This window comes from Halichondria panicea, chromosome 12 (genome assembly GCF_963675165.1).
Source record: "Halichondria panicea chromosome 12, odHalPani1.1, whole genome shotgun sequence".
Lineage (NCBI taxonomy): Eukaryota > Metazoa > Porifera > Demospongiae > Suberitida > Halichondriidae > Halichondria > Halichondria panicea.
The window spans coordinates 2,020,926-2,040,997 of NC_087388.1; the positions used below are offsets into that span (position 1 = coordinate 2,020,926).

A 20,072-nucleotide genomic window follows, 5' to 3' on the forward strand; every position below is an offset into this window, starting at 1 on the left:
TGTTTCTAATTTAAGAAAATATTCTAAAGAAGTAAATTTAAAAAAGAAATCATGGCCAGTGCTCCAAGCAGTTTCTCTGCTGCAGCTTTGGAGAAGAAGTTGAAGGACCTCAACTCATCTCTGCAGAGCATTCAAGGAGTGTCTCAGTGGCTCATCCACTACAGAAGGAATGCCAAGACCATTGTGAATGTCTGGTACAAAGAGCTGCAGAAAGGTAGCTGCAATTCACAGTTGCTGCATTGCACCACATCATTTTATAGGGATGGTGCATTCAACTTACCCATTCTAACTTACCCGTTCCAAACTATTGCAATTATTGTTTGTAAACTAGATTTGTTTCTTGCCCTCATGCACACCCACACATTTATAGCTGCAGTCAGTCGTAAACTAACTCTCCTCTACCTGGCCAATGACATCATCCAGAATTCCCGTAAGAAAGGACAGGAGTACCACACTCACTTCTCTAAGATCATGCCCAGAGCACTCCAGCAGATCGCAAAGTAAGTGCCTTCAATCATAATGTTGATAGTAAGAGTCATTTACACTTAGCGACTGTTTATACGTGTAAATCAATTTTCAACACCAATATTGGTTCAATCAATATCAGTTGCCGCTCTTTTAATACCAGAATTTGTGTAGTTTTAAAGGTCAGCCGTCATAGTTTTCTTCATTCTATATTTTCTTGCAGATCCAAGGATGCCTCAGTGCTGCACTCGGTGGAGAGGATCATCTCAGTGTGGGAAGAGAGACAGATCTTCGATCCTGCCATTATCATCAGGTTCAAGGCTGTGCTAGGTGAGAAAATGAAAATGAGCCAGTACAAGCCCCACCACAGGTCTGGGATTTAATGGGGAAATTCCCTAGCTGAGGCTCTACAACCTCTACTGGGAAAGTCCCTAGTTGAGTACAATGTCTTGTAGTTCACACCATTTTGTTCCATAGTTATACATTACACTTATACCACACTTATACGTCACCACTAATAGATCTCTAATGTTAGGTAAAAACAACTCCCTTCCCTTCCACACACACACGTGCAGCGTCAGGCAGTATGCAGCCTAGTAGGAGAACCAAGAGTGAGTCTGATGTCAAGCAATCTGTTGCCAGGAGGAGGACAGAGTCACAGGGCAGCTCCTCCGAGGACCAACCCCCCAACGGGAGGAAACCACCAGAGGTGAGATATTGTAGTCTCTCTGAACAAAGTGTTTGCTGTATGAACCAGTAGCGTGTGTACATGTACACATAAGTGTTTAATACTGATTGTTATCTGCGGGTTGCTTTTTTTAAAACAAACTTCAGTTGTCATTATATTTACGCCTCCCATAGTTCCATACCTTTTGTGGTTTGATAACACGAAAACAGTGAAATACGGAAACAAAATGATCCTTGTACATGTATATGTAGCCGTATTCTTGCCAGGTTCTGTATTGATGATAATCCTCCCAGCCTGAGGCACTGATCAAGAAGATGCTGGAGGTGGATGGTGAGAACTCTGTCATGGGGGACATGGCCACCAGAGAAAAGATTGCCAGCATCCCTCCTGAGATACACGACCCCAACGTACTCACCAAGATCAAGGGTGAGTGCGTATTTGAGTTGAATTTAACTCACCAACAGCTCTAGCTCCCAACAATTATAACTACACAGCACTATGTATAATTATGTATGTAACTGTATATGCACATGTAAATGATACACTCTGACATATACATTGTATGTATTATCTGGGACAGTCTTCTCTGTGATGAGTATGTATATCTTGTTCACGAACACACACACACACACACACATCCCCACCCACTCACCACCCACCACAGACAAGGCTACTCTAGAAGAGCTGGCCGAGAAAGTTGAGGAGGCGTCCAAAGTCCTTCAAGAGTACATAACACGACTAGACGCTGAGCTTCAGGAGAGAAACGATATACAAGAACTGCTTGACGCTTTCATATGGCAGCAAAAATCGTTGCTGAAAACTGCCAAAAAGAACTTGAAAGATCACCAATCAAAACTGGAGAGCATTTCAAATGTACGGGAAGAACTTAAATCACATTTGGCCAACCTCCCTGATCTCTCTAAGCTGCCCATGGGTAAAATGAAGAGTCTAGAGCCACTACCTTCAGTTGGGGACTTATTCAACTAACACTTGTACTTAGCTAATACCAGTCAACCCATTCGTTTTATACGTACGTGTACATAATAACATATACAGTCATGCATAACCTGTTTTGACACAATGTTTTGTATACACAACGTATTAAAACTTTATGTTTTTCGTACAAGTGATTAACAATTATATAAGTGATTGTATGGAAGCCCAAAGGGGCCATTTAGTTCCACATAAATAATCCACTCTGGATGCATTTCCATTCTGAAATTCCATTGTGTTATTTAGCCATTTAACACTGCTGTCTCCATCCAGTGTGAAAAATGGCTAGTGAAGTTGAGAAACTTGTTAAAATTTTGAGAGTGCATGGGTATTCTCACAGGCTAATCCGACCTGCATGTGTTTTTTTATCTTGTTGTAATCCCTAACAGCTACTGCATGTAGTAATTATTCTGAAACATAGTTAGGATACAATCAAACAATCACTGTAGTCTGGGGGCCAGACCTCTTTCTCAGAGGGGGGAGGGGAAAGAGAGAAAGAGGTCTGGAGACTACTCTTGCAGCACTTCCGTGTGCTCTTGGAATGTCAATAGGGAGGAGACTGTGATATTGGAGGTTATAAAGAAGGATTAGATGTAGCAATACTCTCATTTCATTGGCTGTATCTAAATTCCATTGGCTGTAATCCAAATTCCACAAAGGCAATACTCGCATTTCATTGGATTAAAAATCACATGACATAGGATATGCATTTCATTGGCTCTGGCCACATTCCGCTAGAGCACACGGAAATGCTGCAAGAGTCTCCAGACCTAATCCTAGCTCTCTTGATTTTGCCCCCGAGCTATTAGGTCTGGCCCCCAGACTACAACCACTGTTACGGTGACAGCATTGGGGGACATGAATGCATGCTATAGCTAAGTGCCTGAACACGTACACTTTGTCCTGACACATACGACACCTTCACTCTGCAGAGGAGGTGGTCACATATCAAAATGTTTTAATTAAACTTTCGTATTAAGGAGGAATGTGCGTGCACAGAGACAGAAAAGAGATACACGGAAACTTGCAGAGAAAAGTAGCTATCCTAGCTAAGCTAAACGGCTGCAAACGATCGTAGCCCTCTATACTATGATGCTAAGAATGCTCAGTGGCACTAGAAAGTGAGTAGCATAGTCATACTCGAAGTAATGAGCCAGAAATTTATGGTAGTGTCAAAATTAGGGTGATTGCAATGAGGGTGTGTTTTCATACATTGAGGGTGCTTTTTAATCTTATGAGGGGTGTCTTTTCTGCCAGTGAGGGTGCTATTCCGGCTCTCTGAAGTACGGCCACCTCGATATACCGGTGTCAGAGGAATGAATGACTCCCCGGTGTGAGTGACCCCCCCGGTCATTTCTGCCTAAGGTGTGAGGGACTCCCCCAGGAGTGAATGACTCCCTATGCGCATGCCCGCCAATGTGACCTGTTTCCATCTAGTACATTGTAGAATGAAGAGCCAGGTTAGTAGCAAGGTAGTATAGTAGACAGCAAGTGACAGCTGGAATGTAGACCTGAATGAAGAGCAAGGTAGCAAGGTTAATATGGGAAAGAACTGGAGCCAAGTGCTGAGCTGCAATCGCCCAAATGTACAAGCACACAATAGGTTGTTACTGTGACTGTCTGTGGCCTTTATTCAGCAGCAGAACAGTACAACTGTAGTTTATTTGCTATTGCCCTGCATACCACAAATTGCAAGGAGACAATTACTTGGATCACATAATCACAAAATGAGGCACCACCTTGTACGTTGTTTTAAAAATGAAAAACTGAAGAAGATTTATGAAGTCAAAAGAACTGAATAGCCACAAGAGACCAGAGAGATGTTCCAGCATTGTGATTACTATAATTATAATATTATATACTGCATGCCCTTGTCTCCACCCTGACTCCTACAATGAAGTGATACAGTGTGATACGTGCAACTCGTGGTATCATTATACGTATTAAAGTATCTCCACTTGCAGCTATAGCTAGTTGTAGATCTAAATAGAATTTTAGGCTTTCGTTATCTTCCACTGCTGTTTTTGTTTTTCATAATAAAAATTATTATTTGCACTGTATTGTTTTTGTTTTCGTGCACTGTAATAATTATTGTGGTGGATGTTATTGTTTCAAAATTATATTACTTTACAGTGGTTTTTGTAACTTTTCCATACAAGCTTCATTTCAGTTTATATTTCACAAAGATGTCATAAATATCACAATAATAATGGCCAATAGACAGTTGTTATTTCCAAATGGCCAACAGGCATAATAATATATAATTTTGTCTTTATAGAGCCTATAGTGTCTTAGGTGAGATCCAGAGGAGAGTTTTGCTCAATCTGGCTGATGCTACAAGCTCTCCCCTACAGCATGTATGCAGGAACGATCACATTTGCTGCTCATCAGCCCTGTCTTCTGTCTTTTTGCTACTCATAGCCAGCCACCTTTGGTATAGCCTCGATTCAAGCCGGGAGGCCTGGTTTTTCGAGGCCGTAACACGGATGGTTTCATCCGGTTCTATTGCGGTTCCAATCCCTCTCCCTCCTTATTTTTCAAAACTTATGAATCCAAATGGAGCTGATTGGACTCCTTGACACTGTCAGCGAGCTTGAGCACACTGTCAGAGAGCTTGAGGAGGACCAGGGAGTCTGTTATGACCATGACAAGCCCAGTGATGACGATTTTGAGACAGATCTGGAGAGTGATTCAGGTTTGTGTCATTGCACCATTAAATAGTGGTTGGGGAGGCAGCATTGTGATGCCCTAACGATATGTGGCCTCTTTTTGGCGGAGGCGTCGTGTGCATGCCTTTTGTGGCTCCTCCCACATTGTGTGAGCCTGCGTCGCCTTGACTGCAGTACTGTACTGTACCCTAACCCCCAGTTGTTAATGATATTCATAGCACCACACGCGTGCGTTATGCCCACATATTGATATTCATGGTTGTTGTGGTTTATTGGGCTCCTCCCACGAGCCTTTGATGTGGACGAGCCTTTTCCTCTGACCTAACCTAACCACCCCCCCTCAGTCGTTAATGATATTCATAGCACCACATGAGTGTGAGGTACGCCCACGTAATGACATTCATGGTTGTTGTGGTTTGTTGGGCTCCTCCCACGAGCCTTTGATGTGGACGAGCCTTTTCCTCTGCTGTACAGTACCTATGTACTGTACCTACCCTAACCCCCCCCCAGTAGTTAATGATATTCATAGCACCACACGAGTGTGAGGTGCACCCACGTAATGACATTCATGGTTGTTGTGGTTTGTTGGGCTCCTCCCACGAGCCTTTTCCTCTGCTGTACAGTACCTATGTGCCCTAACCCCCCCCCCCCCCCAGTAGTTAATGATATTCATAGCACCACACGGGTGTGAGGTGCGCCCACGTAATGACATTCATGGTTGTTGTGGTTTGTTGGGCTCCTCCCACGAGCCTTTTCCTCTGCTGTACAGTACCTATGTGCCCTAACCCCCCCCCCCCAGTAGTTATAATGATATTCATAGCACCACACGGGTGTGAGGTGCGCCCACGTAATGACATTCATGGTTGTTGTGGTTTGTTGGGCTCCTCCCACGAGCCTTTGATGTGGACGAGCCTTTTCCTCTGCTGTACTGTACCTATGTGCCCTAACCCCCCCCCCAGTAGTTAATGATATTCATAGCACCACACGAGTGAGGTGCGCCCACGTAATGACATTCATGGTTGTTGTGGTTTGTTGGGCTCCTCCCACGAGCCTTTGATGTGGACGAGCCTTTTCCTCTGCTGTGTACTATGTACTGTACCTACCCTAACCCCCCCAGTAGTTAATGATATTCATAGCACCACACGTGTGTGAGGTGCGCCCACGTAATGACGAGCCCAACAAACCACAACAACCATGTACGCTAGGCAGTGTGGTGCTAAGGGTTGGTCAGCTACAAACAGTGCCGAATTGTGGGTGTTTTTGGGGATTGTACTAGAGATGGGCATTCATAGGCTCCCTGAAATTACGGACTACTGGTCCAAGGATCCCCTTTTAGGTGTACAATCTGTGAGCAATGTAATGTCGCTCAAAAGGTTCCAAAGTTTATGGCGGTATCTGCACTGTGAGGACAATACGTCCATCACTGATGCACGTAAGGTAACTAGCAAGCTAAAAACTGTTTTAGAGACTCTTAAAGCCAACTACTTCATGAGGTATAATCCCAGTCAGGAGCTTTCCGTTGATGAGATGATGATAAAGTACAAGGGTCGTAAAAGCGGGAAAATTCATAATTATGCCCAAGAAGCCTGTTAAACTGGGGTTCAAGGTGTGGTGCTGCTCATGTTCATGCTGTGGGTATCTCTGTGTGTTTGATGTATACAGTGGTAAGCTCACCGATTCCTCTGGGAAAAAGATAGCTGTGAAAGGGCTTGTGAAAAATGTAGTCCATCGTTTACTCACTCCTTTTTATGGTCATCAGCATGTTGTGTACATGGACAACTTTTACACGTCCGGTCCATTGATAGAAGAGTTAGCTAAGCAAAATGTGTTTACTGTCGGCACAATTTTGAAGAATGCTGCTGGTTTCCCAGCAAGTCTTAAGGATGTGGTACTCGACAAAGGTGACTATACGTCCATGACTGTTGGTGATATTTCTTACTCTATGTTTAACGACCGTAGAGTTGTGTCCTTTGCAACAAATGTGTTCCCTGACCGTATGCCCTACACTGTAATGCGAATGCACAAAGGCGGTACCCTACGCTCTCAGAGTGTCCCCCCCCCTGTCTCCCTGCATATAACATGTACATGGGAGGAGTTGACAATACAGGGCGTATGAGGAAAACCTATGGGTACGATAGAAAGTGTCGGCGGTATTGGTTCAGGATTTTCTTTCAATTCCTTGACGTTAGTGTGAATAATGCATACATTCTATACAGGCACAACTGTGTCAGGGTGGGTTCAAAGGCCATGCCTTTGAAAGGGTTTCGATTGGAACTAATTTATAGTCTATTGGGTGTGCCACGTACTCGTAGCAGTGCCTCAGGTCTGGCCAGTCTAAATATCGTTTTCCCCCCATCACAGGGCGCACGTGTGAGTGCAAATAGTGTCGGAGTGTCTCGTGGGCGCTGTCAAGTGTGTGTTCGAGAGAAGATCCCTAGCAGAGAGCAGCAACACACTGCAATGGCATGTCCCCACTGTCGCATAAGAATATGCAAAGGACACTCCGTTATCGGACACACATGTGCTAGCTAATATGCTGTGTGACTGATTTTTCTTAGATGGTACTCTCCTGGTCTAAATTGGCCTTGGAGAGGGGAGGAAAGGGGTATTATTTCAATGATTAATAAAATTGTGATAAAGAATTCAGTTGTATGTGAGAGGCCCTAACCCACTCTGTTGTAAATTCTGTTGTATTAATTAATCTATGGTTGGGGTTATCCCCGACCCCCCTCCTTCTATAATCTCTGGGCCGGGCTAACCAGTAATCAGATCATGCTAATGATATCCGGTTAATCCTTACCCGAGGAAGGGCTGGCTGGCGAGTCTATACTAGCTATACTGTACTGTGCTGGAAAAAACAAAAAGCCAACAAGTATTACAAGCACTACAATAAGGTGAGCAAGATCCTCAAATGTTGTTTGCATCTTACCGCAAAAGAGTTTACGAATAGCTTAAATATGGCCGGGCCCCATTTACTCTCGCGAGCACAACATCAAGGGAGTTCCCTCTCTTAAAACGTCCCGCTCGCAAGACTATAGGGACCCATACACGTATTTTAAAAGCAGTCAAAAACAATTTTGATACGAATTGTAGATCTACCCCATAAAATTCCGAGGGGGCAGCAGTGTACGAGATTTTGAAATCATGCGATTTCGCTCCTGGATAAGGAGTTCTAGCAAGAGTGCATAAGAAGAGAAGAGTGTCGAACTACTGATACTTCTACACAAACACTGTGCACAAAGTAACATGACTCGCATGTGATAAAGTATTGTAAACTTACTAGTAATTTCCAGTAAATGTTAACCGTGACGTTTTTAGGGGTGTGGTATATCGAACAAATCTAGCTAGTTGTTCGTGTTTAACGTTCAGAGCTCATGGAGCTGCTCACTGCACACTGATAGGAGACGATCTCTTCACAAAAATCATCTAAATAGTACGTTTTTGCCTACCACACCAGGGTTTTATCCAGTTTGGGAGGGAAGTTTGTAAATTTGAGGCCACGCCCACTTCCAGGCATCACAACCCCTATATTGTTTGTTGTTGGTGCCTATTAGCGATGTACTCCTGGCAATGTGCATTGACAGGCAACTCTCTGTAACTTAATTGGTATGCTGGTTTGAAATTGTGGACCGTATCTATAGAACACTATAGAAACCACATGTACTAATTATTATACAAAAGCAGAATTGTGGTAAGACTATAGGTGATGACCAATCCTCTAGCAAAGCTACATGTAGCAAAAGACCGTGTCTAAATAATGTTGGCTATAGTACCCCTCTCTCTCTCCCTCTCCCTCTCCCTCTCTCTCCCTCTCTCCCTCTCTCCCTCCCCCTCTCCCTCTCTCTCTCCCTCTCTCTCTCCCTCTCCCCCCCTCTCCCTCTCCCTCTCTCCCTCTCCCTCTCCCTCTCCCTCTCCCTCTCTCCCTCTCTTTCCTCCTATTTTCCCCTCTCTTTTGGGGGGGAAGCTCCCCCCCCACCCCTCCCCACTAGATGAAACCCTGCACACATATTATAACTCCAACCTAAGGAAACCTAAGGATACTATAAAAGTGATCGTTTCAGGTTATTGGGTAGGTGGGTGGCCTTTAGGTAACTTTAGCCTTACTGTGCCAGTCAGTATCTAACCGCTATGTCAATATCTGGATGCTGACACAGTTCACCATCTTTACTGTGCCATAATTATGTCAGATATTGGCACTCTGTTTCCTTTGATCTCAGAGGTCAAAATGCAACAAGCTAGCATAATTTGAGCATAATAAGCACATTTTGGGGGCGAGAATTATGCTGGGAACCTTTATAATATTAAATAGGCAGGCTTTGGAAACACAGGTCAGTATTGATCGAGTCAGTAATTGTATAGTAATTACTCGAGGAGGGCGTGGGCGGCCACGGGTATACCATATAGCGGGTAATTTTCGTGGGGGTAAAAAATTCGTTCAACAGGAAAACGGTGATTTTGTGAGTATAAATTTCATTGCTTGCACTGCATTCCATGAGTTACAGTAAGCCACGCCTATGTTTTCATGGGGACAAATTTCGTGTATGTCAGCTTGCCCACGAAAATAACAAAATTAATATAGAATGCCTTCCTTATAGTTGTGTGTTATCACAGCCATGCACGTTCAAGCTTCTTAGCTTTTATTCAGCTTTAAACATCAAAATCTGTAAATAACCTGTTTTGTTGCATTTTGACCTCTGTATAGGGCCCATTTGTGACAGGGCCTAGGAAAACCCCCCTTAACGCGGCACTAATTAAATTAAGCTATAAGCCAATTTAGTAGAAATGAAAAACATGGGCAAAAAAATTTTTTTCACAGGTGCTAACTTCAACCCTTTCTCTACCTACCTGTAAAAATTTGGGTCTCTACGAAGCTTTAAACAGGTCAAGCGCGGACGTTGAAGAAACTCACCGAACGTTCGTTTTTTATAATGAAATTTACTGTCTACGTGAAGGGAAATTCCCTGGGAATTTCCCTATTATTGTTAATTATTTTTTACAAATAAAAGAGGACAACTTGTAAGGACTATTTCATCAGCCCAGTACTTACAATCATCAAGAGGAGCCAGGTATAATATAGCTCCACTTCTTAACAAACATAATTTAGCAACAGAAATAGATTAGAAAGAGCAGCTATCTAGCTAGCTAGCTTGGCGTAGATCCACTCTTGTTTCTTTAGATGTACGTATCCCGTGCCACTTATCCTCATAAACACTCGATAACAACCTACAGATAAGTAGTAAGTTAAGATAGACACAATATCAATGTCACTTACATTCTAGCCAATAGACAAGCGTTTCTCAGGCCTCTGACACTTACCACCACCTGGGGGAACCATCAATATAAATGTTATACGACAATTCCACGCAGTTTCCTGGGCCCTCCATGATGTGATCACCCATCCCATCAGGCCTGTTACTACTAAGCACAATGGCAGTGATACCAGTACTAAATTAAAGGAGGAAAGCTTCTTATAAGGCTACTAATAAGTTGGATCAAGCCTTAGATCGATATGGACGAATACTAAGTGAAAGACTACCTATAATAGATCACTTAGGCTTCCTTTAAGCTGTATGAAGGACAGAGACACTTTCTGTAGGCTCCATACAAGTGAGGGATCTTTTATAAGACTGATACATTACACAGATAATAAGTACAAGCTTATAACAAGACATGAGAGCTTACCATTCGAGCGACGGGAGTCTTTGCCTCTTTATTTTTTCGAAGATCCTTCCTAGGTGCCAAGCAATCCAGCTACATAGCTATACTAGCTAGCTAGAGAGTCCTAGAACGCCTAGCCTTCATCTAACTAACTTGTCTTCTCCAGAACATCTTTTACGAAGCTTTATGAGTATACGGAAGTGCCCGGAAGGCAATAATTGAACTTCAATTATTCATGACGTTTGAGCGTTTTACTCAAGAGGGCGTTGCAATACCTTCGTAGCGTTCCCTCGAACATATCTCCGGATAGAAAATAGCTAGGAGGTCGATCTTGGTATCATTTTGAAGCTTAGAGAACGCTTTATCCGATTCAACAATAAAAATAAACTCGGGTATACCCGCGTTAAGGGGTGTTTTCCTAGGCCCTGTCACATTTGAGTGTATTTAGCAGGGAACTATGAGCTATAGTACCGGTACTATAGATTGCTCTGGGCTACAAACTACAACATTGTACATTGTATTGTGATTTACAAGAAGATACACATGTAATAACATAAACATTATTGTAGCTAGATGCTTTGTCTAGTAATATAATAACAGAACTAGAATGAAAGAGAGAAGCCTAGTTTCTTTTTTTTGGCTTTGTTCGAGAGTAGTAGGAGACGCTCGTTTTTTGGGCAGTGTGCTGTGCTTTTTTGCTGCAAGGCTGCATGGGGGAGGAGCTGGATGTATGAAAGTGCTGGGATTGTAGCTTTGGCTTCTTCCTAAAGTTCCTTTCGCTTTGTTCAAGAGTAGTATAGGAGCTGCTCGTTTGCTGGGCTTGTTTGCTGCAAATTATAGCTTAGGTGTCTTCCTTTCGCTTTGTGAGGAGTAGTACGAGCCGCTCGTTTCTTGGGAAGTGTGCTGGGCTTGTTTGCTGCAAAACTGCATGGGGGAGGAGCTGGATGTTTCCGTTTTGTGGGTGGAGCTAGGACTATAATTTTGTCCATCAAACTGAGGTGGAGGAACAGGGTTGACTTGAATAGAGACCACAGATTTAGTAGAGACACAGAGATGCCAACTTCAGGTTTTCAAAAGAATAATGATGCGCGCAGTTGCTAGGTTGGCTGTTTATATAGGTTGACTGTTGCTAAGCTAGTGCATTTCTAGTAGCCAATAAGTTTTGGGATCTAAATCAGTTAGAACATGTGCATTCGGTATCTATGGTTATAGTGTCCCTCATCCCTCGGGCTAAAGCCCTCGAGCTTTGGGACACTATATCACATAGATACCTCTTGCCCATGTTCTAACTATAACTTCTATAGCCACGTTCTGTTGGATTTTGATTCGTGGATTTGCAAACTAAAACCTCTTTCTCGAGTTGTGGCTAGTTTTACTCACAGTGAAGGCTGTTGCAGGTCTCTTCAGAATCTTTTATAGCATCATCTGTTCGCACAAACTTTCTATTCAACTTATATGAGTTAGCCATGCACTAATTTAGCTACAAGATCAAGAGTCAGGAAAGAGCTGCAAAGCTGCATGATTATAATATAAAGTGCGTGCCTACACTGTACTGCCAGAAGCAGCCCTGTGAACTCAGACCTCATTGCAGATCCACCCATTATTCATTGACAGGAAATGCAAAAGAATACAACGCATGCTTCTATCCTTGAGATCATTCATCCAAGCCATCAGATAGACTTCTGTTTCCTACTCTATAATGACTGTGGGTTCATTGTCAACAATTGCAAACAACATGAACATTATCAAGAGTATTATTATTATAATTATACATATATATATATAATTGTACTATGGTTGCACCAAAGATCAAAGGCTTCAGTTGTAGTTTATACTACTTATACAACCTGTCTGACCACAGCCACGGTATATGGCTGTTATACCCTAGTGTATAACAGCCATATACCATGGCTTGTGGTCAAACTACATGTACAGCTAGAACTGAATACAGTATCCCACCTTTGCAACAAAATTGACACACTGTTTCAATTAAAACAATGACACACTACTCAATTCAATCAATATTAGCAATATTAGAGCTAGAGAGAATTCAATACAAAACAGACTACTAATGATTTTAGTCAACATAAAAAGAGCCAAGTTCGAGCGATGAATAGTTCCAAAAAGGAGGCAAATTTGGAAGAACTCCGTGAACCGAACGATACTGGTTTGTTTGTGTTGCTTTTTTTCAACTTTCAACATTGGTTGTCACAACCACATTGCTGCATGGGACCAGGAGCAGTAAGAAGGTCCAGACTGCCAAGTGTTTCTCAGACTAAAGAGACTGCACTGCACTGGGCCAGTACAGTAGGCTTGTGGAATGATATTTTCGGGTACATTTGCACTCTTTGTAGACAAATAGCACCAGTGTACTTTCTTGAAGTGCCTTCTATAAAGATGCAGAAACACAGCCTTCACAATTGCTTGCTTGAATCATAGACGCTTGCTTGAATCAGCCATCGCTTTTTAAAAAGATAGCAAATTCATTGCATAGCTATAGCAACAGTGACGTCAAACAGTTGTTATAAGCATATTCATTGAAGAAGCATGACAGGAAGTAGCTAAACATAGTAGTACAGTTCTAAACATAGTACAAGCCAGTTAAACTATGGCCTCTTGTGGTATATTTGCTTTACACGCTCGAGTAATCAGATAAACCAACTCGGCTGCGCCTCGTGGTTTATCAGATTACTCTCGCGTGTAAATCAAATATACCACTCGAGGCCATTGTTTAACTATAACTTATATAATATATAGCAGACTAGCAGGAGTAATAAAAGTAAAATGGCAATGCTGAAACATTTGAGAACAGAGTTTTAATGGGCATGAGACGTGCACTGAGGACTAGGATACAGCAAGCCAAAGTTAACGAACAAACCATATAATATTATACTTACTCGAATTTATGACGTCTCATCCCACAAAGCTACATGGCTGTTAGTCAACTATGCTTCTTACTAGCATATTGCAACCGTTGTTATTGCACTGTATATATTATTGCATCCACATGCCCACTTTTAGCCTCCTTCACTGGCCTCCCCTAAAGAGAAGGCCTGCTACTGACTGCTTGTGCATGCGCAACATTTATTCCCGTAAAATATCCTATAATACTGAATTTATCGCAAAAATATCCTGACAAAGTGTTGAAAGTCATACACAGAGCTATTTAATTAGATATCTATAGCTAGCTAGCTAGAGACAGAGCTGTAGTTTTGTTGTACAGCTATGTACAGCTATTTTCATTCTGATAGAGTCAGTATAGTAGACTTTCACCAAAGTTAGTGTTAGATGGGCGTGGCCTGTTCATTAGGCCATTGTCAGCTTTCACTCCGTTCAGACGATTGTCATCCACACTGTTGCAGGCTGTGGGTCTTTTGTTGGCATAGCGTTGCAGGCTGTGGGTCTTTTGTTAGCATAGCAGGCTACGGGTAGCTATCAGCTCTTTCTCAGGTGGGCTAGAAACCTTCTTCTATATACTTCCTTCAATCCAGTTCCGTTCGTTGTGACGTCGTTGTTTTACTGAGCATACACATTGTTATCCTGCGTTAGCCGGTATCTGGCTAATGGTTAGCGCATGCGCAAGCAGTCGATACCAGGCCCTCTCTTTGAGAAAGAGCGGCCTGGGATCGAGACTAGCCCATTCCTGCCTGCGAAGGAGGAAATAATGCAGTCGGCATGTTGCAATGCATAGTTTGCACAGAACAAGGGCAAAACCACAATTATATTATTATTCTGTTGACTTCTTTTAGCCTTCTTCGCAGCTTGTGCTAAGTGCTCTGTACTACATGTGCGGCTGATAACACATTGATAAATATCATTAAGTGCAATGAATAATTAATTATTATGCTTCGGTGCATGCGCATGCGCAAGCGAGGTATACGGTAGCCTCGATTCCAGGCCGTCAAGGAGGCTAGGTATACGGTAGTGCATGTGTGTGTGTAGACTGCTACAGCTGCTCAAGGATCAAGTAAGAGTTTCTATAGGCTTCTAGTCATGTTTTCTTGGATTTTAATTCGTGGATTTACAAAATAATGCTTTGTTCTCGAGTTTAATGCCTAGTTTTGCTTACTTGGAATGCCATTGAGGCCTTTTCAGAAGAGTCCGTAGCAAAACTTGGTCACCGAGTGTTGCTACTCTACTTAGTAGTTAGCTCTGCACCAGAACGCTAGCTGCAAGAGTGAGAAGAGAGCTGCAAGGCTCTGCTGACATGATGCAGCCATTAATTTTAGACTTGAACTTTTGGCATCAATCGTTTTTAACAACAATCATGCGTCGTCGATGATTACCCACTTTTTGAGTTTCCCTGTGATTCTGGATTCTGCACACAGTAAAACAAAAATTTTCATTATGATATCAATGTGTGTATAAAAGCTATATAGTAGCTTTAGCTTTGGCACATCCACCAAGGCATCAGCACCTGCGGTGCTTTCATTATGTTAGCAGCACTTGGCGGTTTGATATAATTATGACAATATTAGGACGATATAGAATCCGCGTAGTAAGACGCTGCATCTCCTCATGTGCTCCTGCGTAAAGTGACATCACGAAAACTACAGCCACTTAATATCTTGTCCAGTCTACTTTTCTCCGTGTAAAAGTGACAGTTCGCAAGTCTATATCACCCAAGTAGAGCCGCTTATTTTTACAGGGGTGGAAAGATAACACAGGCGCATAAGCACGCATATATTTTTGGACACGCCCCCTTTCCCCCCCGTAATATCTGGTTACAAGAGAAAATGTATCAATCTTATAAATAATAGAAAGTGTCACTGTGCTAGTCTGTAGTCTAGAAGCTAGTCTAGAAGCTATAGACTAGCTGATAGGTTAATTGCCGAGCGCCTTAGCGCGAGGCAACTAATACTGCATCGTATCTCAGAAAACCTTTGTATGTATCAGGGGCGGATCTAGCAGGTAGCAGAGGGTGCTCAAGCACCCCCTGACCTTGGACAAATAATTATCTTTGTGTCTCACTCATTGGCTATGGAAGTCACCCTCAGACTTGGTACTAGCTAGCTGAGTAGCTGTAGACCAATTTATTACAGCAGTGTCTTTTAAAAGCTATGATAAAAGCTTAACTAGCTGCACTGCAGTGCAGACTAGACTCGACAAGTAATGCAGGAACCTCTGTAACACCTTGATTAATGTCACATTGATACCGCACCCACCGGAAATGACGTCAATAGGATGCTCCTTGCCTCTCTTGCTCAGCACCTACCTACCACTTTTTCTAGATCCGCCACTGACAATGTATGTATGTATGTCACGCTCAAGAATGTTACGCTTCAGGAATGCGGAATTGGGTGTGGATACATTCGGTTAATCTTTATTACCTCCAAACTGATCTACTTTTGGCATAAGGCCACACCAAATTAATGTTATGTTTCATGGATTTTCTGGATCATAATTTTGCAGAATGCCAAAAAAAATAAACCAATTATTGGTCGAGGTCAGAATAGCCACGTGATCTAGCAAAACGTTGTAATGTTTTGCTAAAGTGACTTTTTGTGGGGTGTGTTGTGACTCCGTTTGTGGTTTTATAATGATATTCATCATTTTTTAAATTTTTTGCTGCATCAGCAGAGCCTTGCATCTCTCTTCTCACCCTTGCAGCTACCAATAGCTAGCGTTTTAGTGCAGAGCTAGCTACTAACAGGGGCGTTTCTAGAGATTGAAGCAGGGGGTGCTCAAGAGCACAGAAAAAATGGAGCCGCGCGCAATTTTACGCCCCCGCATTTATTGTGGCGCGTTTTTTACATGTATAGCGTGACAATAAGAGTATCAAGACATAATTATGAGTCAGTCATCTTGTAGGATCTCCGTGCTCTATTCTCCTGGGGTACATCCTAGCAAACTGGTCAATCACTGCAATGGGGATGTTCAGTCAGCCTGTGTTAGCCATTGCTTCTCAGTATCTCTCAGTGGTGACTGGGAGAGTGCAGAGGATCTTGATCAGCTATTATCAGGAGTGCATTATGCATTACATAACAACATTGGAATGGCAATGCTGATTGTGCATTCTCAATTGGGCGTGGTCATGCCTTGTAATTGTGAGATAGAGCTGCACGTACCTCTGGAGTTGCACAGCTAGCTACTGAGTGATAGGATTAATTTCATGGTTGTCTGGGAGGACAGGGGGGTGCTCAAGCCCCCAAAGCCCCCACTTTACACGCCACTGACTAAGTAGAGTAGCAACGCTCGGTGGACAAGTTTTGCTATGCACTCTTCTGAAAAGGCTGCAATGGCATTCCAAGTAACCAAAACTAGGCATAACTCGAGAACGAAGCATTATTTTGCAAATCTACACATTAAAATCCAAAAAAACATGACTAGAAGCCTATAGAAACTCTTACTTACACTTCATTGATCCTTGAGCAGCTGTAGCAGTCTACACACACAAACACACGGACACACAGTCACACACATAATATGGGGTGTTATCTGTGTCAAAATGACTGACAATGTACACACGTGCGCATTCATATACACATTACAATATGCATGTCAACGTTACAATATGCATGAATGTGCGTATACATGTTACAGTATACTGTGGAACCTCCATTAACGACCACCTCCAAAGAGCAAACCACATGCTATATAACGGCCAAGAGCTCAGGTCCGAATTGAAACTACAATGACTTCAATGTAAAGCAACCTCTCAGGAGCGACCACCTCTCTACTCCATATAACGAGCAACTTTCTAGTCTCTCCAATCAGCTTTAGATGGAAAATATCCTTCCAGAACGGACAGCCACACCCAGAATTAGCAGGAAATTATTGCTGAGATAGCATTATTTGTACGATCATGAAAACCTTAGACTCGCAAGCCGTCACTGTTGCACGGCGAACAGTAGTCTCAACACGGAGTTTGACCAGTGTACTGTTCGCCGTGCAACAGTGACGGCTTGCGAGTCTATGAAAACCTAGCTGTAGCTTGTCTCTACAGCCTTTTCAAAGATTGTATGAGCATGCAGTTAGCAAAGCCCCAAGATTCATTTACAGCAAGAAATGGCTGGCAATCGAAACCTCCCAAGTAAGACCACCTCTCTATAACGGCCAAAAGACTGTTCCCCAATGTCCGTTTTATGGAGGTTCCACTGTATGTCAATATACACATTACAATATGCAATGTTATGAATAATTATCGTATACCAGCGTGCATGTCAACATGCATATCGTATACATTTATATGCACGTACACAGATACAATATGCATGCATGTCAATATGTAGTGTTGCAAGCCACGCCCCTTCACTCGAAGAAAAGTTTAACAACAGTCCCAGTGGAATTTAATTACGTATTTACTTTTTCACGCCCACTATTAGCTGCTCAGTGTATCAGCATGCTAATCCATGACATCATGTGGTGTGCATGGTTTAACGATTATGACGTTTCACAAATTTACAATCTGATTGGCGACGGCACACTGTTGCCAGACCCTTCTTAGAGTGAAGGGGTGTGGCTTGAGAGACTATAGTCAACATGCATGTCAACATACTGTATTTACTTGATTAAACGCCCGGGCGTTTATTTCATATCGAAGTCTGTAAAGGAGGCGTTTAAACGAGATGGGTGCTTATTCGAAATCAGGAGCGTTTATTATTATGTCTACTCCGAACTCTTGCACAGCAGGTGTTATTATGCTCTTTTTGGCTGCTGCCACAGCTCTTAGCTTAAATCGTAAGTCATAGGAGTGGTGTTTCTACCTCCGTGTTGGTATCTCTCTCTCTGCCATCATAAAAGATATTATCCTATACTGCCATGCTTGCAACTGGTTCCACGTGCTAATTCAGCTCCACCCACAGTGCCACGCCCATACATGGGCGATTATTTAAGATGGGCGCTTATTGACAAAGACAGAGCTTTTACCATGGGCGTTTAATCAAGTAAATACGATACTTAATTTATGATTGTAGATGAAAAGGGTGGAGCCTAGATTATTGTGGTCATTGGGTCAAAGTACACTACATCTCTACTCACGTGGAATGCATATTGTAACATGTATACATGCATATTGTAATGTATGAAAATAAAATACAACTGCGCGAGGCTAGTCATGCGTGTGCGTATACCTAGTACTATAGTACTATATATAGCTATACTGTAGTCAATGGTGGTGTTTACTATTATGTGTTGGAGAGGAAACTGTCCCCCTATATAGGTGTTACCTATAATTATGGCTATATGATTATGTGTGTATAAGCCACGAACCTGTATCTTCAGCCGGCTTGTTATTCCAGTACCCGGTATGAGGTAATGCTAAAAAGAAATCCCTAATTAGCAACACACTGGGTGAAACCACAGAGAAAGAGAGGGATTAGCAACAGATCACATTCTCACACATAATCAATTCAGCTATAAGAGCTTGACGTGACAAGCCATCTGTGTTTCCCCCCCCCCACCAACCGTGATGGAAGCAGAATTCTTACACTGACAGTAAGACAAACGTTTGTCCACGTTAAGTAGGCGGCCTCGATTAAACCGCAGGGAAATATGGATGGCTATTTGAGCACTTTTGTTGCTCTTTCCTGTATCTATGGTGAAACAGACACACACGCGTGCACTGTAAAAACTATGAGTTAAAGTGACTCGCGGTTGCGGGTCACGAATGGCTCACCAAATTCATACACTCATGGGTTATCGGCAATGAGTTAAATGAACCAATGCATGGGTTACCTTATTGAGTGGGTTAAAAAAGTGAGTTGATTGTTTTGACTTTTGAATAACATACAATGATCAATATGCAGTATGCAGCACACAATCAGCATTAGCATTGAATGCTAATGCTTCACTACACAATTATACAATATCACCAGCAAGAGTTCTCCTAGAAATTCTCCCTTACGCCCAGCAAACCGGGACATTCCTCTTATAGGGATGTGGAATAGCAGTTATTTTCATAACATCTAAAGCACTTTGCTTTGCAACTGCAGGCAGTGCAGTCTAGAGTGTCTTCAGAATTAAGATTCCTATACACCGGCATCAAAACAATAGCTTTTTGAGTGTAGTAATGCCATCATACGATTACCAGAGCTCGATCTTCGATGATTTTTTAAGCTCACCTGATTCGCAAAATTATTAGTTACCACACATATAATTTATACAGTAGACTCTCGCTATTCCGGCTCTCTGAAGTACGGCCACCTCGATATACCGGCCATTAATTTGGTTTGGCGCGGAATGCTAGCTAGCACAAAACTCACCCTGAAATGCGGCAACTCACTATTCCGTATACTGGCCAGTGCTGGTTGCCCCAAACTATAAGAGGGATGAATAGTGCCAAAATGTACAGTAAACAACCAAACAAGGTTTTCAATGTAATTTTATACGTTTATTACGGCCGGATATGAGGTGTGGTTTGGCAAACAAAATTAAAATAATAGAGAGCAAAATGATTCATTATCATTCATTATTCTCGAGGCACAACTGCAAAATTAGTCATTATATTCGAGGTAACGTCGGTTTTTTAGCCGCAGCTATTTTCTGAAATACAGCCACCTCGCTATTCCGCACTGTCCCAAGGGTGACCGGATTAATGAGAGTCTACTGTACATGCTAATTATGTTACTACTTAAATGCTGTACTATTATACTGTAACA

The 20,072-nt window shown here is 42.4% G+C and overlaps 2 protein-coding genes across 5 annotated transcripts in view; both read left to right on the top strand.

Moving 5' to 3' along the window:
- Window positions 1–22: 22 nt before the first annotated feature.
- Window positions 23–2,279, top strand: LOC135344831 (regulation of nuclear pre-mRNA domain-containing protein 1B-like). The gene is made up of 6 exons (XM_064542114.1): window positions 23–214; window positions 371–500; window positions 689–795; window positions 1,041–1,174; window positions 1,447–1,579; window positions 1,818–2,279. The coding sequence occupies exons 1-6, from the start codon at window positions 52–54 to the stop codon at window positions 2,138–2,140; spliced, it is 990 nt and encodes a 329-aa protein (XP_064398184.1). The 5' UTR covers window positions 23–51; the 3' UTR covers window positions 2,141–2,279.
- Window positions 2,280–7,550: 5,271 nt separating this feature from the next.
- Window positions 7,551–20,072, top strand: part of LOC135344835 (uncharacterized) — a 30,746-nt gene continuing 18,224 nt past the window's right edge. For all 4 annotated transcript variants that reach the window (XM_064542118.1, XM_064542120.1, XM_064542119.1 and 1 more), the window contains exon 1: window positions 7,551–7,709. The gene's annotated coding sequence lies outside the window, so the exon portion shown is untranslated. The remainder of the gene's footprint in view (window positions 7,710–20,072) is intronic.